Source organism: Diceros bicornis, chromosome 34, assembly GCF_020826845.1.
Source record: "Diceros bicornis minor isolate mBicDic1 chromosome 34, mDicBic1.mat.cur, whole genome shotgun sequence".
Classification (NCBI taxonomy): Eukaryota; Metazoa; Chordata; class Mammalia; order Perissodactyla; family Rhinocerotidae; genus Diceros; species Diceros bicornis.
In genome coordinates, this window is record NC_080773.1 from 21,939,354 (window position 1) to 21,965,645 (window position 26,292).

Consider the following 26,292-nt stretch of genomic DNA (forward strand, 5'->3'; position numbering starts at 1 on the left):
CTGTTTTATCAGGGGATGGCCTGTCCAGATTGGTGCTATGGGGGCAGAAGGGTCTGACCCCTCCCTCCCTCAGGGGGTAACCCGGGCCCTCAGTGGGGAGAACTGTGCTAGGCTGGGGGAGGGGAAGGGACTGGCTCAGCCATGCTAGCTCTGAAACCCACAAATCTCTATACCACCATAAAGACCTCGCCTTGGTTGGCGCCAGAGCTCTGTGTGTTGACTCATCTGTGGGGTCGCTTCAGGGAGTGTGGGTACACTGGGTGACTGGGTGTCCATGTCACTTTGATTCTGTGTGTGTGTATATGTGTGTGTGAGAGAGAGAGAGAGACTCTGTTCCTATGTGGGTCTATGCAACATTGTGTGTGTGGTGATGTCATTCTGTGTATGTGTGTGTGTCTTGGTGACATAATTCTGTGAACCTGTGGGGGGTTGTACTTTCTTCTACATGTGTGTGTTAGTATCTGGGTGAAATGATTCTGCCTTATGTGTGTTTCTGGTTACTTTAGGTTTCTGTGTTCCTGAGTGTGGAAGGTGGTGTGATATTTTTTTTGTACCTGTGTATGTCTATGTGGTGTTGTGATTCTGTGTACATGTATGGGACTGTTGGACACTATAGTTCTGTGTACTGATGTCTCTGTGTGACATGACTCTCTGTACTTGAGTGTGTGTGTGTGTGAGAGAGAGATCGCTTGTTTACAGATTCATGTGCTGGTGGGTGTGCCTGTTGTCACATCTCTGTGTATCACCCTCATAACACCTCTCCTATGTACCACGTAGGAATCTTTTCAAAGGAGGAAAACCACTTTCAAGCCTTGGCACGTGCTGTTCCTTCTGCTTTAAATGCCTCTCTCTCCTCACTTGGTTATCTCCTGCTCATACTTCAAATCTTAGTTCGGACATGCCCTCCTCCAGGAAGTCTTCCTTGTCTGCCCCAGCTGGGTGAGGTCCTCCCACAACCTCCTGAGCGCCCCTCACCCCATCACAGCTCTAGGTACTCTGTCCCACTCTGAGTATTTATAATGGAGTGGATATAAAAAGTACTTACTCTGTGTTAAACCTTCTGCCAAACACTTTAGTCACGTGATCTTATCAAACTCTCCTCTAATCCTATACAATAGGCATGGTTATTATCCCCATTCTACAGAGGATGAAACTGCGATTCCGAGAGGATGATCACTTGCTCAAGGTCACACAGCAAGAAAGGACTGAGTTGGACTCAAATCTAGGATTCAAAGCCATTACGACAGCCTTCCCACACATACACACCAAAACATCTCAAAAATCTAACCCACAAGGTGGGCTCTGGAGCATACAGAGACAGTAGAGCAGGAATTAAGAGCAGAGGAATTAGGCAGGATGGGTTCAAGTCCTGGCTCGGCCACTTTGTTGTTGAGTGACTTTGGGCAAGTGTGTTAATCTCTAGGAGTCTCAGTGTCCTCATCTGTAAAATGGAGATGATGCTAGTGTCTGCCTTCTAGAGTGATTGTGGGCCGTGGTGGGAGGTGGTGGGGTCACACTGCCAGGACAAGAAGGTTTGGGGGTGGGATAGCTTGTGCTTCCAGGAGGGGAGCTGGAGCAGACCCTTAAAGGATTCAGAGCTACTGTTCAGCATGAGTATCGGCTGAGGGCTTGGAAAGGATGGTCTGGAAGGGTGTACAGTGTGTGGGGATTGCGGGTGGGCATCTGGAGATGTCGCCTGAGCCCAGACTATTCAGGGTCTCCTAGGTCATCAGAAAGAGTTTAGAGTTTCTCCTAAGGGCACTGGGGAGCCATGGAAAGCTGGGGAGTGAGGAAGGAGAAAGGAGAATGGGTGCAACAAACTTCTGAGCCTTGCTCAGGGGTAGGGGATCCAGGGCGCCTTCAGTTAGTAACTTAGAAACCCTGCTCCTCCAGGTTGGAACTTTATCCGGTTGGTTTAAGAAACCACTCATTCTTCAGAGAGGGTAACTGAGGCCCTAAAGAGGATGGGAAGATTTGTTCAAGGTCACACGGGGAATTGACAGTAGGGCTAGACTCCCAGCTCCGGTTCCTCGTCCGGCGCCTTGCTGAACAGCCACACCCACCAGCGGCATCTACAATGCATCTAGCACCCGAGAAGACGGCGGGGATATCCCCCTTTAAGACCCCGAGAAACTTCTGCGGCCTCGGAACATGATAACTTGGGGAACAGGGCCCACGACCGGCTGTTTTCCCCGCTCGCACCTCTCCGCCTTCCCCATTGGCTCCTCCTAGGAAGGGCGCCGTCTGGGGGCTCGCTGGTCACCTTGTCCTCCGCGCGCTCGCCGGAGAAAGGGCGCTGCGCAGGCGCGCCAGGGGCGCCTTCGGGGCCCGCGCTTTACGACACTTGTGCGGCAGCGGCAGCGCCACTCGGCGCTCCTTCGCGACGATTCGGCCGGGTGCCGCTGGCGGCGGTTGCCAGGGTGGGGGTCGCTTTGCGGCATGGCGATGGCGGAGGGCGAGCGGACTGAGTGTGCTGAGCCCCCTCGGGACGAGCCCCCGGCTGATGGCGCTCTGAAGCGGGCAGAGGAGCTCAAGACGCAGGCCAACGACTACTTCAAAGGTGCGCCCGCCCCGGAGACGGGGCGAGGGAGCGTGGAGAGCGGCCCGGGTCAAGGGGTGCCGGGCCCGCGCGGAACCATGGCAACGCGGGACAGCAGCCTGGCCGCGGGGCAGGCGCTACCAAGTGACCGGGCGTGGGGGGGCCCGGGAGGGCGCTACCAAGGGGCGACAGAGGGGGACGGGCATGAGGGCATTACCCATTGTGGGACCCCGCGAGGTGCTGGCTTACGGCGAGACCTGGAAAGGGCGCTACCAGGTAGTGACATGGGCTGGGGGAGTGATGGCGCTACCGAGTGGGGAGCCCTGGGGTGGGTGGCACCAGGTGCAGGCTGGGGGGAACTGTCCCAATAGCGTAGGGGATCGTGGGGGTGGGGAATAGATCATTAGATGGGAGGACAAGGAAGTAGGAGATTTAGGGTTACACGCGGCAAAGGGATGTGTGGGAGGCTCTGGGAGTGGAGGTGGGGGAGTCCCAGGAATAGTATGACTTAGGATCTTGGGAAAGAGTAAGATGTGGGTGCGTCTGTTCATTCATTAATTCAACGTGTTTATTGAGCACGTGCTATGTGCTTAGGACTGTGCTAGACTCGGGGGATATAGCAGCCAATGAGAGATTGCGCCCTTCCCTTACATGGCTTGTAATTTAGCAGAGACTCAGACATTGAGTAAAGACACAAATAAATGATAAAATACTTAGAAGTTGTAATGAATGCTTTGAAAACACCCCATCGGAATGTCAAGGAGAGGATAAGGGTTGGGCCTGCTTTAGATAGGTTGGTCAGGGAAGGCCTTACTGAGGAGAAGACATTTCCCTTGAGAAGGAGAATTGGGCTCCACGTGGGTGGAGCCGCATGTGCAAAGGCCCTGAGGTAGGAAATGAAAGGAGACTGGCAGGGCTGGAACTTTATTGAGTTAGCGGGGAGACTGATACAAGATGGGGGCCATATCATGTAGGGTCTCAGAAGTCATTGCAAAAACTAGTTTGGGTTTTACTCAGCTATCCAAGAGGAGACGTCGAGTGTATAGATGGGCCATCTGGAGCTCCGGGGAGAGGAATTTGGGCATGATCAGCCTATGGATGGACTAGAATGCCCTAGGAATGGATGAGGTCATCTGGAAGAGAAGGGGCCTAGGACGGAACCTTGAGGGATTCTAATGTTTAGAACAGAAGAAGAAGAGGCTGAGAGGAGTGGTCAGTGAAGTGGAAGAAAAATCAGGAAAGGTGTCAGGAAAGAGGAGAGAAGAGAGTGCTTCTAGAAGGTGGGGGCTGTGCCCTAGCTCAGATGCTGCCAAGACAAGCACCGGGTACTGACCATTGGATTTGGCTCAACAAATGGTGGTGGTGGCCTTGAGCAGAGTAGTTTCTGGGGAGCGATGGGGTTGGTAGCCAGACAGGAGGGCCCTGAAGACTGAATGGACCTGGAGACAGCACATGTCGACAAGCGTTTTGGTTCTGAAGGGGAGTGGAGAAATGGGGCGGGGAGGCTGCTGTGTTTGGAGATGGAAGAGACTGAGAGTGTGGTCCAGTAGAGGGGAGAATTGATCCTGCCGGAGAGAGGGCAGGCGTACAGCAGTCAAGCCCTGGAGAAGGGCAGCGTGGAAGGAGTCTAGAGACTTAGTGGAGAGTCGGCCTCTGATGGAAGCACAAACGGATTCGAAGAGTGGGAAAGTTTGGTCGGAGGCCTGCTGAGAGGTGAGGTGGAGGTCGAGCCTTAGAGGCCGGGGCAGGGAGTGTGGATGTTATCTTGAGGGTGATAGGGAGCCATGGAACGTTCTAAGAGAGGAGCAACATGGTCTGATTAGCGTTTGAGAAAGATCCCCCAGCTGCCTTGCAGAGATTGGAGGCCAGGGCGAGACTGGAGACCAGGAAGGAGACTAGAATGGTGGACAGGTGAGGGTTGGTGGTGGTGCTGCCACCCAGGCTGGAGAGACGGAAACTGACTCAAGGCATGTTTCGGAGAGGAAATGACAGCGGCCGCCTGGAGAGGGAGAGGCAACTGCCCGCAGAAGGAGCAGGATGGCAGAGGCCCGAAGGTGAGCCGAGCCCGGCACCCAGCAGTGAGTGGGGCTGGAGTGTAAGAGGCGAGAGGAGTTCACGGTGAGGCCACAGGGAAGGAGCCTGAGCCTGCTGCTGAGGACCTGGGAGCCACGGATGGTTCTGAGTAGGGAGAGGCCAGGGTCAGGTTTGTGCTTTGGAAAAGACCCCTCAGGAGGGGCAGCGCTGGGAGACCTGGGGGCGGAGGATGAAGGGCAGACCGGGGCAGGGCGGGGCTGTAGGCGGGAAAGTGAATGAATAGAGTTGAGAGATGTTCAGGAGGCTGACGGGACAGAACGCAGTGCCTGCTGGACATTGGGGGTACCGGGGTCAGGAGGCAGCCGGCACAAGGCCCAGTCTCCGGCTGGGGGCTGGCGAGGAAGTGGGGCTCTGGAGGAACAGCAAGTATGGGGCGTGATGCTGAGGCGAGGTAAGAATTCTGGGAAACAGTCAGCCACTGGGAGGGGCGCCTTGCCCCCCAGGACCTGGGATGCGAGCTCTCCGGAGCCCTGGGGCTGGGCAGGCAGCCAGGGGTCCTGGCACTGAGCTGGCACGGAGGCGACGCCCCTCCTGGTCCAGGCCCCTCACTGTCTGGCAGGTGGTGGCAAGCACAGAGCCCCAGCCTCCGGGGCTGTGGGAATAACAATAACAAGAATAATTACAGCTCACGGTAATTGAGCCCCTGTGGTGGCCAGGTACACCTCGATGTTTAATCCTCCCTGGGGCACGGGAGGTAGATGGGAGCAACCCCGTCTGTTCTGGAGAGGAAGCGGGGCTCAGAGAAGTGAAACCACTTGCCCAAGGTCAGAGTGAGTGAGCAGCAGAGCCCGGATATCCCCCTTCCTCCCCACGTGCTTGGCGCCTACATTCAGAGTCCTTACCCTTTACCCGTTCCGGGTCCTCACCCGGAGCCACCCTGGCCCTGACGGGGGGCACAAGGGCCTCAGGGGCTCAGAGGACCCCACTGCCCACCCCCATCCACATGGCTGGATCACCTCTGTGAGTTCAGGCCCATTCCAGAGGCCTTGAGGGGCAGAGCCTGGTCCCCAGTGTTGCTCATCTCTCTTCCCTCTCATCACCTGTCTGTAAAATGGGGTGGGGGACAGTATTTAACCCCCAAGAAGATCTCCAGGTCTCAGAGTTTGTAGACATGGCTAAGAGCTCAGGCTGCCTGGGTTCAACCATATTTCTTCCGTTATGTGCTGTGTGACCCCTGGATAAATGACCTAACCTCTCTGTGCCTCAGTTTCCTCATCTCTAAAATGGGAAATGTCCTGAGGATTAAATGGGCTCATGTTTGTAAAGCACATAGAACAGGGTCGGGATACGGTGTGATTGGGTAGATGCGTGAAGTCCTGGCCCCTCGCGTTGCCTCTGCTCCGTTCTCATTTTCCCTTCGTTTAATCACGTCTTCACTTCTCTTACAAGTGTCTGCTGATCACTTTCTCTGCTGGAACCACGTTTCATACGTGAGTCCATTTAGCCCTCACAGCCGTCCGATGGGGCAGGGCCCATTGTGATTCTTGCATTTCGGATGCGCGTGGGGAGGCTCAGGGAGGGGAGGCTGTTTGCCGAGGTCTCATGGTCGGGATCTGCAGAGCCAGATGTCAGGCTCTGAGACACCAGGCTCCTCACCCCCTGCCAGACGGCCACTCGAGTAACACCTCGCCCATCAGGAGAGCTGGCTAGCTGGCCTCTGGAACACGGCCAGGCGGCTGGAAGGAGTCCTCGAAGGCGCTGGCATTCCAGGGAGGGTCGGTCAGACTTGGGCTGCCTGCTTCTGCCCTTGCTTGTTTTGGGGAAGTCCTAAGCCTGCCCTCCAGTGCTCACAGTCCTAGGGGACACACCCGTCGCCTGACGGTGACAACCCAGAGTGGGCAGAACTGGAATAGGGGAGCCCAGGGACTGGGGCAGTCCAGAGGGGTACCCCACCCAGCCTGGGGGTCAAGGAGGGCTTCCTGAGGGCGGGGACATAGGAGCCATTTGAAAGATTGCCAGATGTTAGCCTGCAAAAGGAATTGTTGTTATATTGGTCCTGGCTGTCTCCCCAGGACCTGGCTGCTTCTCCTTTCTCGAGTGTCAGTGTGTTTGTCTCTCTGTCTAGATTCCTTCCTTCCTTCATTCATTCAGGAACCATTCATGGAGCCTGGAACCCTCTTCGTCCATTCTCTTCACCTGACTCACCTTTTCTCATCCTCCAGGTCTCAGCTGCAGCATCCTCTCTGGGCTGCCCCGGCCCTAAACATTCGAGGGACTCTCTGTCTGGACGTCACTCTCTGGGGACCGCTCTGTGTCCCCCCCACCCCACCCCACTGAACTGTGAGCCCCAGGAGGGCAGGGCTGGGTGGGAGCTGCTGTGTCCTCAGAGAGGGCAGGGGCTCAAAGAAGACAGACAGACAGAGCGCCTGCCCTCACGGGGCTCAGGTTCAAATTGGGGAGATGGATTATAAGCAACAAAGAAAACAAAGTCGTGGTTTATTGGATGGCTCTGGAGAAAACTAAAGTGAGAGTTAGGACAGGAATTCTCATTTTAAGCTGGGTGTTGGGAGGACTCTCTGAAACGCAGGTCCAGAGGGGGTACGTAAGTTGCCCGAGGACACCCAGCTGGTAACCCAGCCGGGGATTGGGCCCAGGCCACCTGCCCCTGTGCCGGGCTGCCACCCAGAGGCCACCTGGCGTGGGGGGTGAGAGAGCATTTGGGTCTTGGCCTGGCTCAGCATCCCCCCTGCCGCTTACCATGTGACCTCCAACATGGGCTTTTCCTCTCTGAGCCTCAGTCCCCTCATCTGGAAAATGGGGCTCATGCGGCCGTCCTTGGGGTTGTTGTGAGGGTTCGGTGAAGGGACTCGTGTACCAAGAGCCCCACATGACACCTGGCACATCATGGTACCCCCGTTCGGGCAAGCCTCGGAGCCTTGGTCTCCTGCCTATCAGATGGGCGCGTGGGAGGGGTCCAAGCCTGGCTCTGCAGGTCCAGACTGGGTGTTTGACATTGAACAAGACCTCCATGACTCGTCTGCAAAGTGAGCTCCAGGCCATGCTAATGCCATGGACGTGTGAGGATGCCGTGGGGTGAGATGGAAAGTGCAGGGCACGCCATAGCTCATTTCACATGAAATCAGCCTTTTCCCCTTGGCCAGATGTCACATTTAGAACATCAGTGTCCAGACCTCGCAGTGGCTGCCAGGGCCCGAGGGATCTGTCCTGCCAGCCGCCCTGCTCTCATCTCCCGCCCTCCCCAGCTCACTCCGCCTCAGCCGCACCAGCCTCTCACTGGTCCTGGAACACAAGCACACAGATACGCACACACACCACACACACCTGCCCCGGGCCTTTGCACCTGCTGTTCCTTCTGTTAGGAATGCTCTTCCTCCAGTCTGGTTTGTCGCTTTCTTTGGGTCTCTACTGATGTCCCCTTCTCCTTGAGGCCTAAGTAGGTTCCTTCTCCTTCCCCCACTTCCTGTTCTCCTACCAGGCCCCTCTTTGCACTTGTTTCCTTGCTTTGAGGGGCCGGACACCCCAGGGGCTCAGGGCAGACTCACATTTGCTGGTTCACCTGTCAGCTCTGGCGCTCAGTAGCACATCCTCTCCCGGCTGTGGGGAGGATTCAGGAAGACCCCCCTGAAGAGGTGTGGCCCAGCTTTGGGCCTTGAGGGCTGATGGGTGGGTGGGCGGGTGCGTGGAAGTGATTTCGGTTAGGGTGGGAGGGTCACGACAGAGGAGGGGGGCAGGCTGAAGAGACATTTCCGAGCTCAGCCGGGGACCTCAGTTTCCCCGTCTGTACACGGGGAAACTGGGCCAGCACCCAGCCCTGTCTGATGCCGCCTCCTTCTCCTGCATCTCCACAGCCAAGGACTACGAGAACGCGATCAAGTTCTACAGCCAGGCCATCGAGCTGAACCCCAGCAATGCCATCTACTATGGCAACCGCAGCCTGGCCTACCTGCGCACCGAGTGCTACGGCTACGCGCTGGCTGACGCCACGCGGGCCATCGAGATCGACAAGAAGTATATTAAGGGCTACTACCGCCGGGCCGCCAGCAACATGGCCCTGGGCAAGTTCCGGGCCGCCCTGCGTGACTACGAGACGGTGAGCGGGCCTCGGGGAGTGGGCCAGCGCCCAGCACCTGAGCCAGCTGGATGCTGGGGAGGGAGGCCGCAGCGTGCACTCCTGGAGCTGGAGGGACGGGGTGAGGAGGCCCTTCACGCGTTCACTCACCACTCACTCATGCACCAAGTGCCTGTGAGGCCCCTTGGCCTGGAGCAGACTGCCCCGGTCCACAGCCCAGCTCTGCCATTGCTCGCTTGGTGACCCTGGACGAGTTACCTGGCCTCTCTGTGCCTTTTCCACATCTGTGAAATGGGGAAGAATAAATGAGTTTCTACTTTTCAAGCGTTTAGAACAGCGCCTGGCACATAGTCAGTGTTGTGGAACAATTAACTATTATGATTATTGTTGTTGTTATTGTTGTTGAACAAGAGTCACACAGCCCTCCTTCTGGTGGAGCTTATAATTCAGAGGAGGGCAGAAAACAAACCGTGTCGTTGACTACGTCAGCAGAATCATTGCGGATGAGGACGCATGCCTGGGAGGGAGGGGAATAGGGCGATGTCTATAGAGGGACCGCAGCCGGGGGGCGTGTTGTAAGGAGGTGACCAGGGAGGGGGCCTGGAGCGCAGCAAGAGTTCAGTAGTTGACTGCTCGTCTGCCTCTCCGCTCGCTGTCACTGCTCTGGTGATAACAGCGAGGCAGTGAGGACTTACAGAGCACATGCTTTCCCGCCGGGCCTGCTCTACACCTTTCACACGGGCGGCTGAGTGAATCATTGCGGCAGCCCCGGGGGTGGGGACTGTCATCGCCCCCATTGCACAGATGAGGAGACTGAGGCCCAGAGGAGTTAAGTCACCTGCCCATCGACGTGCAGCTGGCAAGTGGCAGAGCTGGGGTTTGAACCCGGGCAGCCTGGTCCTCCAGCCCCTGTCTCCCCCGTTCAGAGAGTCCGCTCCCTGAGAGTGGGGCTTTTGTTTGTTGGGATGGTGCTTTGCACCCGGCAGGGGCTGAGACGGTGTTTGTTGAATGAATTATTATTCTGCCCCGCCTACACGTACACACCCTCACTTCCTCCTCTCATTTCATTCACCACACCCTGAGCAGCTTCTGTCGTGTGGAGGGGCGCGGCCAGGGGGGCTGAGAGCCACAGGCTGCGGTTGGAGGGAGCCAGGTCAGACTGCCAGGGCTGGCTGCTGGCCACTGGCCTGGGGTGGACGGTGGCTTTCAGGCCACATGAAGGCTTGCGCCAAGCTGTGTGCCAGGGGACACCTGTGTCAGGGTGGGGGCCAAGGCGTGGAGGAGGGGGCAGTTTAGAGACTGAGGGGCAAAATGGAGGAGGGGGCTGGGGCGACACCCGGGAGGATGGGGGAAGGAGCAGAACAGTCCTTATGGGCTTGGGAAGTGGTGACAGCAGGGGGGCCACCTCGTGGGTGGCTGTAGGGCTCTGGTGGAGTGGTGTGGGTAAAGGTCACCGGGGCCAGAGGGCTCAGTAATGAGTAACCCAGAGGGACAGTCAGGGTTGGACGGAGCAAGGCTTTTCTGCAGGGCTGCAAGTTGGGGAAGGGCCTGGAGGAGGCCGCACGGGGCAAAAGACGAGAGGAGCCCCCAGCACGGGTCTGCAGCAGGGTCTTCACCACTCCTGGGGTGCAGGAAAGCTTTGCCCCAAGGTGAGGAGGGGCGTTCTCACAGCTCTGGCTCAGACCGGGGCCTGACCCCGTCTGCTCCATGAGTCCGAGTTGGTCAGTTCCAGCCATCCTGTGGACGGACCACGTCTGAGCTTTACCCTGGCCTGAGGACGCCGTGGAGGGCTGGGGGATCCAGAGCCTTCTTAGGACCAGCCTGAAGTGGAGCCACACCCAGCATTTGAATTGTCACAGCCCATTTCCCTGTGGAGGCTCTGCCAGCAGCTTTGGGGAGTCCCCGTGTGAGCCTGAGATCCTTGCCGGCCTGGGCCACCCACGTGCCTGCGGGCCGTCCACCTCCTCCATTCTGACCCGTTTCAGCAGGCTCTGTGGGCACAGGGCAGAGGGGCCGGGCCCTAGGGCAGCTCCCCATCCGGAGTCTCTGCCTCCCGCCCTCCAGAGCTGTCCTGTGACCTGCTAGAGTTTCACGGGGGACGTACCCAGGCCCCCTTAGTTAATGGCCGCCTCAGAGGCAGAGCCAAGACACGACCTTGGTTGAACAAAGGAGCCCGAGGCCCTGCCTCTCAGCGGCCAAAGGCCTGGCCCTTGGGCCGGCAAAGGGCTTTTCCTTTCTCAGCCTCAGTTTCCTCATCTGCACGCTCACTGTGGGCCCAGCTCTGTTGTGAGCTCTCTGCACGCATGAATTCAGGCCGTTTTACAGGAGGGAAACTGAGGTCTAGAGAGGGAAGCCCCCCCAGCACCCCGAGGTCGCCTGGCAGAGAAGTGGAGGAGTGGGACTCAAACCCAGAGTCTGTGCTTGTAACTGTTCATGGGCTGGAAGTCACCTTACTGGTTTGAGTCCAGCACTTCTGTCTCCATCAAATAGAATAGAGAAGAAGAAAAGAGTTCGTTGTTTGGAGGAAGTGTGTATGTATTTTGTGAAAAGATATTTTTCCTTTACATGAATCTAGATGTGCGTTGGATGTGATGTCAAATAAATATCTCTTACTGGGAGTCACAGTCACAGAGTCTGAAGGTCACAGGTGCAGGAGTTGGCGGCACCAGCTCTGTGGTCAGGACGCCAAGCTACGAGCTGTGTGGCTCCGCGTGCTTTGGCTCTGCGGCCTCGGTGTCCTCATCTGTGAATGGGGGGAACAGCGGGGCTGCCTCAGAGTGTCCCATGAGGATTAACTGAGAGCAGCGCGTTTAGAGTAGGGCGCCCACTTAGCTCTGGGTGCAGTTTCCCCTGGGGGGCCTGAGGCAAGAGCCCGCAGCCCACAGGAAGGGCGGTGTGCAGGTGCAGGGCCTCCTTAGGGGCCTGGGGGAGCTGGGTGTGTCTCCCTCCAGGGCCAGGCCTCAGACGCTCAGCAGGAACCGATCTCCCCTTTCCACCGTCCGTGTTGAATGCCCCACCAACCTCCCTCATGTCCAAGTTCATCCTTTCAGGGGGACCCCTGCCCCAGGATTCCCCACCCGCTTATTGGGTCCTCTTCTCAGAACCGCCCCCCCACCCCGTGTTCTTGCCTGTCTGTGGTTGGAACTCAGATGGTCACGCGGGCCCAGGTGTGCACCCCCACCCCTTCCTGGGATTTCTTGGGTTGGGTTTGTGATATGGTTTGCATTTGGGTATCTCCTCACAGCGTAGCCCAGCACAGTCAGTTAGAAGTGCGTTTTGCCTTGCACGTCTGTACACGCGCCCACGCACCTAAGGTGTGGGTGTATGGTAGTCACCGGAGCGTGCACCGTGGGCCAGGCTGCTTGTGACCTTCATGCCGCCGTTAACTCCTGAGATCTGACAACCCCGCACTAGGGGCGGTTCTTCTAGCTTTACAGATGAGGAAACCGAGGCCTGGAGAGTAGGTCACTCCCCGGGGTACCACAGCCAGGAAGTGACAGCCTGGTACCAGGTTAGGCTGTGACCCCTGGACGGATGTGATGTTCTGGGCTAAAGTTTCTTGGCACAGTGCTCGCCCTTGGCTCAGGCAGTGTGCTCCGATGGTCTCTCTTCTCTTCTGTTTTATCATAAGAGGAACGTTGGGTATGGCTCGCTAAATTAATTCGCTAGAGGGTCTCGACCTGGGGGGCGAAAACCCTGGTGTCGTGCGTAGGACTGTGGCTATGCAGTGCGTGCCCTAGAGCCTGGCTGTCCTCCGCGGTCGGTGTCCCTTGGGTGGCACGGCCCCTCTCTGGGCTGCATATTGTCATCCGTACGTCGTAGTAATCATGATGATTGTCACGTGGGCCCCCTGAGGTCGGGAGCACTCAGCGTGGGGCTTGGCTCTTGCTGCCGCTCTGAACACCACAGTTGTTCTAATTAAGTTCAGGCAACTCACTTGGTGGCAAAGTCTGACCTGAGCTAATCAGAGGCCGTTGGTGGTCTCTTGTTCATGTTCCCGCGTTGTGTGCCTGCAGGTTATGCTGCAGAAACGAGAGCGTGTGTGATTACGAGGTCCGCTCGGACCCGCCGGGGTGCCGTATGACATGTGGCACGGCACTGTGTCACCCTCTAAAATCCCCCAAATCCCGGGTTCCCACACAGCTGCAGCCGCCACAGCTTTGCGTAGGGATTGCGAACGTGCGTTAGTGTTCCATCTCAAGCGCTGTCATTATTGCCTGTGAGCACTCCCGGCTGAAGATAGACTTTTTAAAGACAGCTTTTTATTCTGAGAGCACTGTAGCTTCCCATGCAGTTGTAAGGAGAGCTACAGAGATCCCATTCTCGCGGTTCCCCCAGTGACGTATCTGGCATAACAGAGAAATGTCACAGTCAGGATAATGACAGTGAGACGATCCAGATGCCACTTCCTAAAGAGAAGTCCACCATTGAGTTCTGACCCAGCGGGCCTCAGCTCCTGAAGGACCCGCCAGGCCTCTCCGGGCTGGAGCAGATGCCCTTCCCCAGGGGCGGGAGCCGGCCAGGGCCGCTTCACCTTCCCCAGCCAGGAAGCGGGTCACAGCAGCCACAGCAGCCACAGGCCCTGGACGAGCGCTCACTCGCTGCTAGGCCCTGTGATGGGCCTGCTGTTAAATGTTCACACCAACCCTCCACGGGCGCGCTGGCATCCTCCCCACTTCCTGGGAGCTGAGGGAGGCTCGGGGTGGGGCTGCCTGCCCTGGAGGCTGGGTTCAGACCCCCGAGGCCTGGCCCCAGAGCCAGGCGCTCATGACCACTACCCCACGCTGCCTCCCGGGAGGGCGTACGGGGAGTGTGGGGACAGGACGGTGGCAGCAGGCAGGGAGCGGAGGTGGCAGTCAGGATACTCGGCCGGGAGGGAACGGGATCCTGGCTTCTTGGGTCGGTGACTTTACTTCTGTGGGCCTCAGTTTCCTCATCCATCAAATAGGGATTGTGATAAGACCACGTAGAGCTGCTCTGAGGATGAAATGAGTAAGTTAATTACTTATACCAGTGTCAGGACGTAGTAAGAGCTCAGAAAATGAGCTGTGTGTCATTGTTGCTGCTGCCACCATTGCTACTGCTCGTCTTCCTCTTTCCCTTGTCAGTGTCTCCGTGCTTCACCCCAGCCTGTGTGCTCTCTGAGAACAGGCGGCTGGCTGAGAGGAGAGGCAGTGCTTCACCCATCCTCTCAGGGTCATTCGTTCACACCTCAGCCCCGCCTTCAGGGCCCCCCTTCGGTGGGTGGATGGGGGTGGGGGCTGGTTCCTGGAGGAGAGGATGGATTGCTAGAAACGAGTTAGAGGTGGAAGTGAGGTGTTCCGGGCCAGGGGCCCCCCTGTGCAAGGCCTGGAGGGGAGAGGGAGCTGGCACCTTTGGGGACTCGAGAGTTGGGTCTGGCTGGGGAGGGCTGGGCAAACAGAGCAGAGAGGCGGGCGGGCCGTCCTGGGCAGGCCAAGTGCTGGTTTAGACTTTATCCCGGGTGTAGATGCAACCTCTCCCCATTGGGAAGGTCTGGTGCTGCCTCCCTCCCCAGCCTTGCCCCACACCCGCAGCCCAGGTGGAGCCACCTGGCAGGGTGCCCTAGCCTGAGCCTGCCGAGACCCAGCTTCCTGCCGCCCCGCCTGGTCTGCACACCCGTTCCCTGGGTAGATGAGCCACACTGGCCCGCAGGGGTTAGCGGATGCCTCTGCACAGGCTTCTGACTCCCTCTGCCGGGCCGTCCACCAGGGGGCAGCTTCACCCCGAGGGCCAGCGCTGGCACCTCCCTTTCTGCCCCTGGCGCAGGAGCTGTGGGGGCCCACTCCTGGGGGGGCCGGCAGGGTCCATTAATAACAGTTACAGTCACAGTCACAGGTAACTGAACTGAGGCTCAGAGTGGTGAAGTCGCTTGCCCAAGGTCACCCAGCAAGTAAGTGGCAGAGCTGAGATCGGACTCCAGCCCTGTCTGCTTCTGAACTTGGAGGATCTGAGTTTGTAGGAAGCGGCTAGAAGGTGGAGAGAGGGGAGGAGACGGGCTCCTTTTACTGAGCACTTACTGGGTCGCAAAGCCACGTGCCCAGTGCCTTTTATCAGCTCAGCAGCCCATGGCGGGGCCGTGAAGAGCAGCCGACGCTCGTGTGGGGTTTATTCGTGCCTGGCGCCGCTGCACACGCTTGGCCAGGGTTCACTCATTCACTCGCTGTGGTCTCTGAAGCAGCTGCTCATCACCTCCCTCTTACAGAGGGGCAAGCTCTCCCGCCCAGCGTCACTCAGCTGATGAGGGGCGGAGCTGGGATCTGAACCCAGCAGCCTGGGTCTGTGCCCACAGTCTCCACCTCCCTTCAGAGGACGAAACGGGGACATCACTTGTCCTGGGTCTCCCCTAAAGCCCGAGGTCGAACAAGGGACAGGACGCCACTCGGTGCTGCCTGCCCTGCCGAGCCCTGCTGCACACCAGGCCCCGAGTTTGTTACTTACTCTTCCCAGCAGCCCTGGTGGGTGGAGCCCATCACTCCCCATTTTATAGAGGGGGAAACTGAGGCTCAGGGAGTCTGTCATCCAGCAAGTTGTTGGTCATTCGCAGGAGTCTGGGCTGTTCGTGACTTTAGACCCAGCCCACCCTTTCCTCTCTGTCCCCCCACCATAATAATATCGGTGAAATGTGCCTCGGCAGACACTGTCCTCACGCCTGCTCTGGTTCAGCGAGGAGTCTGAGGCTGAGCACTGAGCACGTGCTCCTCAGACGGGGCCGTGTCAGAGCTGAGAGTCGTGAAGAGCACCTGTGGGGACCCTAGTGCGTGGCAGCCCGGGGGTCTCTCAGGGCCGGGCAGGCGGAGGGCGGCCTCGGCGTCCCCGCCTCCTGACTGCTCCTCTGCCCCAGGCGGGCTGCGCCCCCCTCGGCCTGAGCGTTGATGCCTCTTTCCGTCCCTCCCTCCACCCCCGCCCGCCCAGGTGGTGAAGGTGAAGCCTCATGACAAGGACGCCAAAGTGAAGTACCAGGAGTGCAACAAGATCGTGAAGCAGAAGGCCTTCGAGCGGGCCATCGCGGGCGATGAACACAAGCGCTCTGTCGTGGACTCGCTGGACATCGAGAGCATGAGTGAGTCAGGCCTGGGGCCCCGTCACGCCCAGCCCAGAACGTCCCACATCCTTGCATGGGCCCTCTCCCTTCCCCGTGGACACTGGGGGGTGGGGGGAAGGGGCTCGGGGTGGCGTCTGGTCCCCGTCCCCAGGCTGCCGTCTGCTGCTCGTGGGGCTTGAGTTCTCCTCTCGGGCGAGGGGGGCCGAGCCACTCCTCCCCTGCCCAGGCCTAGCTCCCTACTGGCTTCTGTACCACCCACCCCTTGGGGCCTCCTGCGTCTGATTTGTCTCTGTCCTCTGGGTGCTCGGATGATTCAGTCATTCATCCCACAGATAATTATTGAGCACCTACTGCATGCCAGACACTGTTCTAGGCACTGGGGAGACAGCTGTGAACAGAACAGTCCCTGCCCTCCTGGGGCTGACGTTCTGGTTGGGAGAGAGAGGATTAACTAGTCAACAAGTGCATTAACAGTGTGAAGTGCTATAAAATCAAGTTGGGAGATGGGGTGCTGAAGCGGGGGACACACTAGACAGGGAGGTCAGGGAGAGGGCCTCGGAGCCGACCGAACAGAAGGAGCGGGCCTTGGGGAGTGGATCATCCTCACCCCATCCCTCTCCTGACCTGTGCGTCCAGAGCCAAGTCTGCCCTGAGCCCGGGAGCCAGGCCCCGCTCCCCATCCCCATGGTGGCTGTGGCCACTAACTCGTCCCCCCTGTTCACACACCAGCCATCGAGGATGAGTACAGCGGGCCCAAGCTTGAGGAGGGCAAAGTGACAATCGCCTTCATGAAGGAGCTCATGCAGTGGTACAAGGACCAGAAAAAGCTGCACCGGAAATGCGCCTACCAGGTAACACACCTGTCAGGTGCTGCACACCTGTGACCCCGGGACAGCGCCACAGCGCTGGCGGTGCCTGACCTCAGCCACAGAGGGCACCTCAGGGGAAGGGTGGTCACAGAAGCCAACACTTGCTGAGCGGGTGGTGCGCCAGGCACCATGCAGATGAATTCTTTATTTCTGAGACTGTATTTTTTATTTCTGGCATTTCCATGGTTATCTTTTTAAATAGTTATCGTCTCTCTGTCCCATCTGTTCATGCATGTTGTCTACCTTTTCCACTAGATCCTTTAACTCGTTTGTCATAGTTATTTTTAAATCTGGTAATTCCACCATCTGGGTCATCCCTGGGTCTGCTTCTGTTGTCGGTTCTTCATGTCTCATAATTTTTTATCATATGCCAGACATTTTGTGTAAAAGAACAGTAGAGATGGAGATGAACTGCGGGAACTAGCAGGACTGTCTTCTGTCAGCCGCTAGTGTGAGGGGCTGGGTCAGTGTGCTCTGCGGGTTGGGGGCAGCTTCTGTTGGCGTTGGTTCACCATTGGCCTCGGGTGTTTTCAGAGTGGAATCAGGACTCACCCTTCAAGCAGGGCTTGGGATCGGAGCCCTGGCCACATCCCAGGGCTGTCTTTATGTTGTCAAGTCTCCAGCTTTTGGAGCTGCGGCGGAGCTCTCGGATTTTTGGCCTCGCTGCCAGATTTTTGGGTTGCCGGGGAGTCCTCTGCTCTCCAGTCCCGCCCCCTCCTTTGTGTCTCAGGAGGTCTCTCTCCTCCGTGCTGCCTTGCGCCCAGCCTCCTGTGACGGCCGGTAAGAGAGCCGGCAGGTGAGGGCAGAGCGTTCTGTGGCTGCGGCTCCCGCGGGCTCTCGTCTGTCAGGCCCACCCGCACCCGGCACGAACGTCCTGCTGGCTCCCCTCACTCTCGGTGGCGGGCCTTGCTCTCCTGCCTCGCTCCAGGGTGAAAGCCGTCACGGTCTCTTCCCCCGAGGAAGGGCCTGTCGCTGTCTCCAGTTTGATTGAGGTTTCTTTGCATCCTCGGCTCTCAGCTGGTGTTTTTTTAAGTTTGATTTTGTTGGGTTTTTGGCTTCTTCTCCTCATTAGGGTGAGAGTGGAAATCTTTTATAACTTTCTACATTCTGATCAGAAGTGGACATCTACTTTTTTAACACTTTAATTTTTTTCCCAACTTTTCATTTTGAAAATTGTGAAACCTACAGAAAAGTCAAAAGAACAGTACAATTAACATCCACACGTCCTTCCCCCAGATTCACCAATGGTTAACATTTTGACCCATTTACTTTATCTTTCTGCGTATGTATATATGCGTGTATGTATACACATGCACGTTTTTCTTTTCTTTTTTTTTTTTTTTCGCTGAGGAAGGTTGGCCCTGAGCTAACATCTGTGCCCATCTTCCTCTATTTTGTTATGGGATGCTGCCACAGCATGGCTTGATGAACGGTGTACAGATCCATGCCTGGGATCCGAACCCATGAAACCCAGGCCTCCAAAGTGGAGTGCGTGAACTTAACCACTATGCCACTGGGCCGGCCCCACACACTTTTTTCTTTTCTTTTTTTTTTTTTTCTCCTGAACCATTTGGGAATAAGTTGTATCATAACCTGTATGTCCCAAACCTGTATCTCTTCTTCTGGAAATGGGGCTGCTACAAGATCGTACACACACAGCACCTGGCACTGCCCACACCTGGGTGCCCTCTTGGATTACCGCTTCCCAGCTGTGTGACCTGTGTAGCAGGTCACTTCACCTCTCCCTGCCTTGAGCTCCTCATTTGCAAAATGGGGATAATAATAGGGCCATTCTCCTGCATGACTGTAATTGAGTTGTTAGACCTTAGAAATTTAGCTTAACACAATAACAGTAACTAATGCTCGCAGTCCACAGGCCATGCATAAAATCTGGAAACATTGTCAAATATACATGAAGTTGTCAAGGTCATCTTTAATCTTCAATTAGTAAAAAAATTAATATTGTCTACATTTCCAAACAAATATTTTAATTTCCTCCAAAACATCCTTTCCAGCTGTTTTTTTAAAATCCAGAATCCACTTAAGGATCAAATATTGCATATGACCAGCCTTCTTAAATTCATCTAGATTCATCTAGAACAGTCTTATGCCTTCTTGGGGAGACTTTTGCATGACACTGACGTTTAGACGTGTCCAGGCCAGTTGTTTTATAAAATGTTCCACGTCAGGATTCATCCATATGTTTCTTCACAATGCCGATTATTTTAAGAGAAGCCAAGAATCTCGGTTTTCACATGAGATAACTCTGATGCTTAAATGCCGCAGAGGCCCCTCAGGTCGCAGTTTGGGGACCACCTCTGGCCCCAGCCGGCACCTGCTTGTCGGGGCCCCCCTGCCCATTCCTGTCCTCTCCCCACCTCTCCCTCAGCCCAGCAGTGTCTCCTGGTCAGTCCAGGCTCTCCGGGGGCCGGGGCGGGCAGCAGGCCCTCCAGCCGGCCCCACTCACAGCCCGCCCCCCCTCCAGATTCTGGTTCAGGTCAAAGAGGTCCTGTCCAAGCTGAGCACGCTCGTGGAGACCACGCTCAAAGAGGTGCGCTCTGTGGGGCGGGGTGGGGGCCAGGGCTGGGGGGCTCCCTGGCTGGGGGGCCATGGAGCTCAGAAACTCACAGCCCCACCTGGCTTGGTCTGCCTTCCCTCCTCCCCCTCCGTGTCTCCCCCTGGATGTCCCTCCTCTCCTGGCCTCTCCGTCTCTGTCCCACCCTCTTCATCTCTGTGTCCCCCGCCTGTGTCTTGTGCATGGTTCTTCTCGGTCTGCCGTGTGACCTCTCGCCCCTCCCCCGCTCTGCCCCCTCCCCACGTCTCTCTCTGGGCCCCTCCCTCTCCGGTGGCCTCTTTTCTTTCAGACAGAGAAGATTACAGTGTGCGGGGACACCCACGGCCAGTTCTATGACCTCCTCAACATATTTGAGCTCAACGGGTTACCCTCGGAGAACAACCCCTACGTATCCTTCCTCGGGAGAGCAGGCCCTCCCCACCCTCCCCCTGGATTTGGGAGGGAAACCCTGCCAGAGAAAAAGGCGTGACCCTGTGAAGGGAGACGCCTGAGCAGTTGCCCAGGCGCGGAGCCGTGGGTGGAGCGGCAGGCCGGCCTTGTGCTCCAGGCTCTGCCATCAGAGAAGCCGGGGCCAGTCCCCACATGCTGTGTGACCCGGGCGAGTGACTGTCTGTGTGGGCCCTGGCTTCTCTTCATCTGGAAATAAGTCTTTGCTGATGTTATTATAATCGCTTGAAACATGACCCCTGTGTGGGGCCACCAGGCCTGTGCAGTGTTGAGTCCACGTCCCATTTCCCCTGTGGCTTTGGGCCTGTATTAGGGAGAGCTGAAGCAGGCTGACCACCCGGTGTCTCCCCCTCATCAGTTTCCCTGAGAACCAGGCGAGCTTGGGAACATCAGTAGCATCCTACTCAGAGGCTCAGCGAGGCCACGCTGCTGGGCCAGAGCCACACAGTGAGGAAGGAGACAAAAGCTGGGCTCTGCCGACGTGCTTGCTTCTAGGGAGGTGCTGACAGGAGCCGTGGGGCGTGGAGACCGGGGAAGGAGCAGGCCCCCCCTGTTTTCCTTAGCAGGGCAGATATTTAATGGTGACTTCGTAGACCGTGGCTCCTTCTCTGTAGAAGTGATCCTCACCCTTTTCGGCTTTAAGCTCCTGTATCCAGAACACTTTCACCTACTTCGAGGTGAGTGGGAGGCAGCAAGGTCTGGGGTCAGTGTGGGGCCCTGGGCAGGGTGGTCGCTCTCTCCTCTGTGAGCCTCTTAAGTTCTTGTCTGTACAGCAGGGACCCTAGTTGCAGCTGTGTTTATTTTGTGCCTTCACTGAGGTCGTGCACAGGGCTGCCCTGTGAGGTCAGGCAGGTTGCACACTGCACGGTGGCTCACACAGATGGTGCTCTGTGGGCCTTGATGCAGACTTTGGTCACAACAGGGCTCTGAGCAGAGGAGGGTGAGGGGCCAACTCAGGTGTTAACAGGATCCCTTGGGCCTCTGTGTGGGGAACAGAGCAAGGGCTGAGGGTGGGAGCAAGGAGGCTGGTGGTGGCGGCTGGACCCGGGTGGGAGCAGTGACTGGATTTGGGCTCTCTTTTCGAGGTAAACCCAGAGTGTTTGTAGGTGGCCTGGATGCAGGAGTGAGAGAGGAAGGGGCCAAAGGGGCTACACCGTGTTTTGGCTGGAGCAACTGGAGGGCTGTGGCTGCCACCAACAGAGGGGAGGTGGGACAGGCGGGGGTGGCCAGAGGATGAGGAGCCCGGGGGAGAAGGGAGGTCTGGGGCTCCCAGGGGCCTGTGAGGTTTGGGTTCCTCAACAGACAGACGTGGTCCTGGGAAGACAAGCTCACCAGGGAGTGAGGGCCACCCGGGAGGACCTGCCCATCGCGGGGGGAGATGAGCGGGAGGTGCTGCCGGGAGAGCGGGGAGAACCAGGAAGAGGGGCGAGGGCGGTGGGCTGGGTAGGGGCTCCCGGGGCCTGAGTGCAGACCCTCAGGTTCAGGGGCTTCACGCAGCAGCCCCCGGCACCTGGTACATGCTTGATGGCACCTGCCGTGGGCCTCCCTGGAGGAGGCCGCAAAGAGCTCACTCCAGCCGAGGAGTCACACAGTGTGACTCAGCAGACCTGGGGCCCGGGCAGCTTCCGTGTCTCCCCTGGGAGCCCCGAGAGGGAGGAGTGAGGTTGTGTGTGGGAAGATAAAAGCATAACAGGGGCTGTGCGGCAGGCCCGAGTTTTGTCAGGACCTCCCCCTCCCCGGTACTTCCAGGCTGGAAGGCACGGCAGGTCTTCCAAAAGGGGGCCTGAGGCCCACTGGGCCAGGGCTGAACCCAGGCCTCAGCCACTCCCATGGCCATCAGTACGGCCTGGGCCTGGTGGCCACATGCCCACGTGTGGCTCTCAGCCTGTTCGTCCTCCCAAAAATAGACCGACAGCAGTGTCTGTGCCTCGTCAGGGTCCCGTGAGGGCCGTCGAGCTGACGCATGGATGTCACTGGCTTGGGGCCGCCAGGCGGTCCTCCCTTGCGCTGAGCCTGAGGGCAGCCGGGCAGGGGGTGTTAAGGTTTCTCCTCGTCCTGCTGTCGGCCAGGCAACCATGAGACGGACAACATGAACCAGATCTATGGCTTCGAGGGCGAGGTGAAGGCCAAGTACACAGCCCAGATGTATGAGCTGTTCAGCGAGGTGTTTGAGTGGCTCCCACTGGCCCAGTGCATCAACGGCAAAGTGCTGGTGAGGACGCAGCCGGGACCCCATGCACGCCCTCCCCCACTCACCACCCTGGGGGCTACACGTGGGCAGACGTGCCGGTGCAGTGCAGGGTGGGGGGTGTGGCCGGCGCCTCCCCTCACACAGCTGTCCCCTCCCTGAACCCCAGATCATGCACGGGGGCTTGTTCAGTGAAGACGGCGTCACCCTGGACGACATCAGGAAGATCGAGCGGAACCGGCAACCCCCAGACTCAGGTGGCTGGGATGGGCTGAGTGACTCCCCTTCCCTCTTGGGGCCCTGGTGTCTCCAGCAGAGGAGGGGCCTGGGCTCAGATCTGAGCTGCCACCACAGCCCTGCCCCAGACGGGCTTTGTGCCCTTAGCAAGGGACAGCAAGGCTGTGCCTCGGTTTCCTCACCTGTAACTTGGGTCGGTGCACTTCCGTCGTGGGGCTGTGCTGGCAAGGGCGCATTCGTGTCCCCAGCGTGGAGCACACACCGGTCATTTATTTATGTGTGACCCCTGGAGTGATGTATTAGGGCTCCCATCCTAGTGATGGGGACAGACAGTATTTACATGCACACACACACACACCTGTGGGCAGTGTTGTGAAGGGCGGGGATAGGGTGGTGTGGTGATTGGTGGTCGGGAGGGCCTCTCTGGGGACACCACATTAGAGCTGACGGGGAGGAGGAGGAGTGCCTGCCTTGCAGAAGAGCGTCCTGGGCAGGCACTGGGGGTCCCGGGCTGGGGTGAGCTTGGCAGGTGGGAGGAACAGCCAGGAGGCCGGTGGCTTTGGGGTGAGCAGGGGAGTGCTTGAAAGGGGTTGACAAGGCCAGACCCCATGTAGCCTCCCAGGCTCAGGTGAGGAGCTGGGGCTTGTTCCTAGGGCGGTAGGAGCCACCGAAGGCTTTGAGCGTGAGGGGGACACGGTCTGGATTGTGATGTTGAAAGCTCCCCACAGCCAGGCCGCCAGGGGGCCATAGTGGATTGAATGGGGTCTGGAGAGGTCACCATCGGGGAGGCTGGGGCGCCATCCAGACGAGAGGCCTGTGGCCGGCTCAGGGTCCTGGCTCACATGTCCCGAGCCCCCTCCCCTCCGAGGTGGATGTCCCCCGCCCAGCCCCCACCCGGCTGTGCTGTGGGGCGGGCAGGGAGGGGGCCTGTGGCACCCACCCCCGGCAGGCGGGCCGTCCCTGACGTTCCGCTCTGCTCCCCTCCAGGTCCCATGTGCGACCTGCTCTGGTCGGACCCGCAGCCACAGGTCAGTGTGCCCTGGGCCATGGCGGTGGGCGTGGGCTGTTGACAGAGCGGCGGGCGGGGCCGGACGGGCGAGCTGAGCCCCCTGTCTCCCCAGAACGGGCGCTCAGTCAGCAAGCGCGGCGTGAGCTGCCAGTTCGGGCCTGACGTCACCAAGGCCTTCCTGGAGGAGAACCACCTGGACTACATCATCCGCAGCCACGAGGTCAAGGCCGAGGGCTACGAGGTGGCGCATGGCGGCCGCTGCGTCACCGTCTTCTCTGCCCCCAACTACTGGTGCGGCCCCCACCCCACGTCCAGGCCTCTTCTCCCAGCCCACTGGTTGTTTCTTTTTTAACTTTTTATAGTAGAAAATTCCACAGATAACAAGAGTAGATGAAATAGTGTAATGAATGCCCACATACCCCTCACCCGGATTCAGTGGCTGCCAACTCTGGCCCATCTCCACAGCTCTGACCACCCCCGTCCCCAAGAACCCCAGGCACCATCTCTTTCTTCCGTTGAGCCCCCCGTCTGTTCCTGAAAGGAAGAGCTCTTCTTTTCCGTACATAACCACAATACCACTGTCACACCTTCAAGAAAGGTCGCCTGAACCAGCCAGAGTTCCGCTTCCCCACATCTCATAAATGTCTCTTCGGTGCGTTTCTCCCGGGCTGGGCCCACACAAGGGCCACACTTCCAGTCTCCTGACCTTCGAGTTCCCGGTCCCTTTCTCACCCACCCCCTTTGCCACTGTTTGGTTGATAAAACCAGGCCCCTTGTCCTGCCGAGTTGGCTGTGCCCCAGACCAGGCTGATTCCATCCTCGGGGTGCCGGGCACCACGTTCCTCTGTCCCCATGTTTCCTGGTGGTTAGAGCCAGGGCGTGGTTGGGTTGGAGTCTGGGTTTTGGCAAGAGTCCGGCCTCCGGGTGGCTGCGCCATCCTGTCAGGAAGGCCCTCTGCTCCCCGTGTGCTCTCTGCGTCCACCCTCTCTCTCCTCTCATGCCCCCATCCCCAGGCCCCCTTCTGTCTGGATTCTTCTCTCCTCCTCTGTTGGCCTCTTTCCCACTCCTGTCTCTCTCTATGTCCATCTCTGCCCTTGACTCTCCGCCTCTGGACGTCTCTGTCTGTTTCTGTCAGTGTCTGCGATGGGCTCTGTCCCTCTGTCTCCCTCTTCTCTCTCAGCCTTTCTGCCATCCAGCCTCCTCCTCGCTCCCTCCCTCTCTCCTCTCTGCCCGGCCCTTCCTTCTTTATCCGCCAGCCCCGCCCAGCCCGTGACCGGCTACTCTGCCCCTGTCCCCGCAGCGACCAGATGGGGAATAAAGCCTCATACATCCACCTCCGGGGCTCCGACCTGCGGCCCCAGTTCCACCAGTTCACAGCAGTGGTGAGTCACGCCCTGGGGTCCCCTGCTCTCCCGGGCCTGGGGCTGGGGAGGGAGAGGCTGAGGGGCCTGGTCAGAGGGCGGGCAGCGTGGCGCGCAGCAGCTCTGGGGGGTAGGGCTGGGTTCTGCGTCTGGCGCTCAGACACTCCCGCTGAAGCTGCCCCGCCTGTCTCTGCCGCCCCGCCTGCGTCTGGTTCCGCAGCCTCATCCCGACGTCAAGCCCATGGCCTACGCCAGCACGCTGCTGCAGTTAGGGATGATGTGAGGCCAGCCCAGGGCAGCGTTGGAACCCCTTTTACTTTGTAAAGTTTGTATTTATTCCCCTTTAGGTTTGCAGAGGGGGCGGGGGCTGGCCAGAGGGTCTGCTCCCTGGACAAAGAGGAAGGAGGTGGAGAGGCAGGGTTGGGGCGCCTACCGGGCATTCTGGAGGGAGGCGGGCCTCGGGGGTGGGGCGGGGCCCAGGGGCTTCCCCGCCCCCCTCGTTTGCATGGCCCCTCCCCCGCTAAAGCAATAGGGCCCCCGCCACAGGAAGACCCTGAAGGAGGGTCATCAGGGAGGCCTCGCCTGCACCGCCTCCTGGCAGCCCCAGAGCGGGGCTAGGCTGGGGCTCACCCCCTTCCCCAGCTATTTTATGTCTGTAATTAAATGTTAAAATAAAGTCATTATTGTAAGTCAGCTTGTCTCAGATGGTGGAGCTGCTGTGATTGAGGTGACCACTTCATTAGGAGATTCAGAGGGGTGGGATGCCACAAAGTCCCACCCCCTCATCTCCCGTCTCCCTGGGGCGCCCTGGAGCCTGGAGGGCCCTGGCCTGGGGCTCACCAGCCAAGCAACCCGTGTCTGTCCATCGCTGTGGGCTCTTGAGGGAGAGTTGTCCTGCCACCCAGGACACAGAGAGCCCTGGTCACCTGGATTCTGTGCACACCGGGATGGAGCGCAGAGTGGGCCAGTGAGGTGGGTCAGCACGGAAGCTGGAAGGAACTCGTCCTTCCCTGTCAGCAAGTGTTCACTAAGGCTGCTCCGCATAGCCCCCCTGTCGGCTGCTCACTGTCCCCCCCGGGCAGGCCTGGCTTTGGTTCTTACATCACACACGAAGCAGACGCTTCCGCCCACCAAGGAAGACCGGAGGTATTTCCTACCACCCCCCCTTGATTCTCCATCAGCGGTGAAGATTGAGTCCTGTTCCACTGCTCTGCCTGGACTGGGCCTTTGGGAGAGGTTCCTGTTTTCAAGTCTGAGCTCTTCTGCACCCACCTTTTTCCTGGGAGACGTAGACCCGGGGTGTTGTCTGTGGGCAGGTGGCATGGGATGGAGGGTGGAGTCGGTGAGTGCTCTGACCCCCTGGTTGAAATGAGCAGGAGGGAAGAGGGGGCAGAAAAGAGGGGATCACAGTCTGGTTCTTTTCTGGCGTTCAGAGAGGCCCCTTGGGGAGGCTGCCTTCCCTAAAGCAAGTCGGCGTTGCAGTAACAGTGAGCCATCTTCCTGGGGGGTGTGGGCAAGGTTTAGAGTGAAGCCCAGTGTGCCAATACCATTTATTTTCCCCGAGAGAAGTGCTCTGAGGAGTCCTTCAGGCCCCCAGGTGGAGTTCAGCCAGAGAAGCTGCAGCATTCCCGGGCAGGCTGGGTGTTGGGGTACCTGCTGCTGCAGCCCAGGGGTCCACAAGCCTGCCCTCCTGTTCCTTAATTTGCAAGAAGGACTCACAGAACTCAGGAAAGCCCTTATACTCATGGTTACAGTTTATCACAGCAGACACAGAGATTGAAGTCAGCAAAGAGAAGAGGCGTGTGGGAGGAGCCCGGGAGACCAGGCGCCGGCTTCCAGCTGTCTCTCCCAGCAGTGTCACGTGACGACACGCAGCGTGT

General features: G+C 58.4%; 1 protein-coding gene across 1 annotated transcript; it reads left to right on the forward strand.

The window, feature by feature from the left end:
* The first annotated feature begins 2,399 nt into the window (after positions 1 to 2,399).
* Positions 2,400 to 25,105, forward strand: PPP5C (protein phosphatase 5 catalytic subunit). Its single transcript, XM_058529671.1, has 13 exons — positions 2,400 to 2,560; positions 8,443 to 8,684; positions 15,597 to 15,744; positions 16,456 to 16,577; positions 19,081 to 19,146; positions 19,460 to 19,558; positions 20,189 to 20,294; positions 21,687 to 21,829; positions 21,975 to 22,062; positions 23,030 to 23,070; positions 23,164 to 23,342; positions 24,352 to 24,433; positions 24,633 to 25,105. Exons 1-13 carry the CDS (start codon positions 2,440 to 2,442, stop codon positions 24,693 to 24,695), a joined length of 1,500 nt encoding a protein of 499 aa, XP_058385654.1. The 5' UTR covers positions 2,400 to 2,439; the 3' UTR covers positions 24,696 to 25,105.
* Positions 25,106 to 26,292: the final 1,187 nt, after the last annotated feature.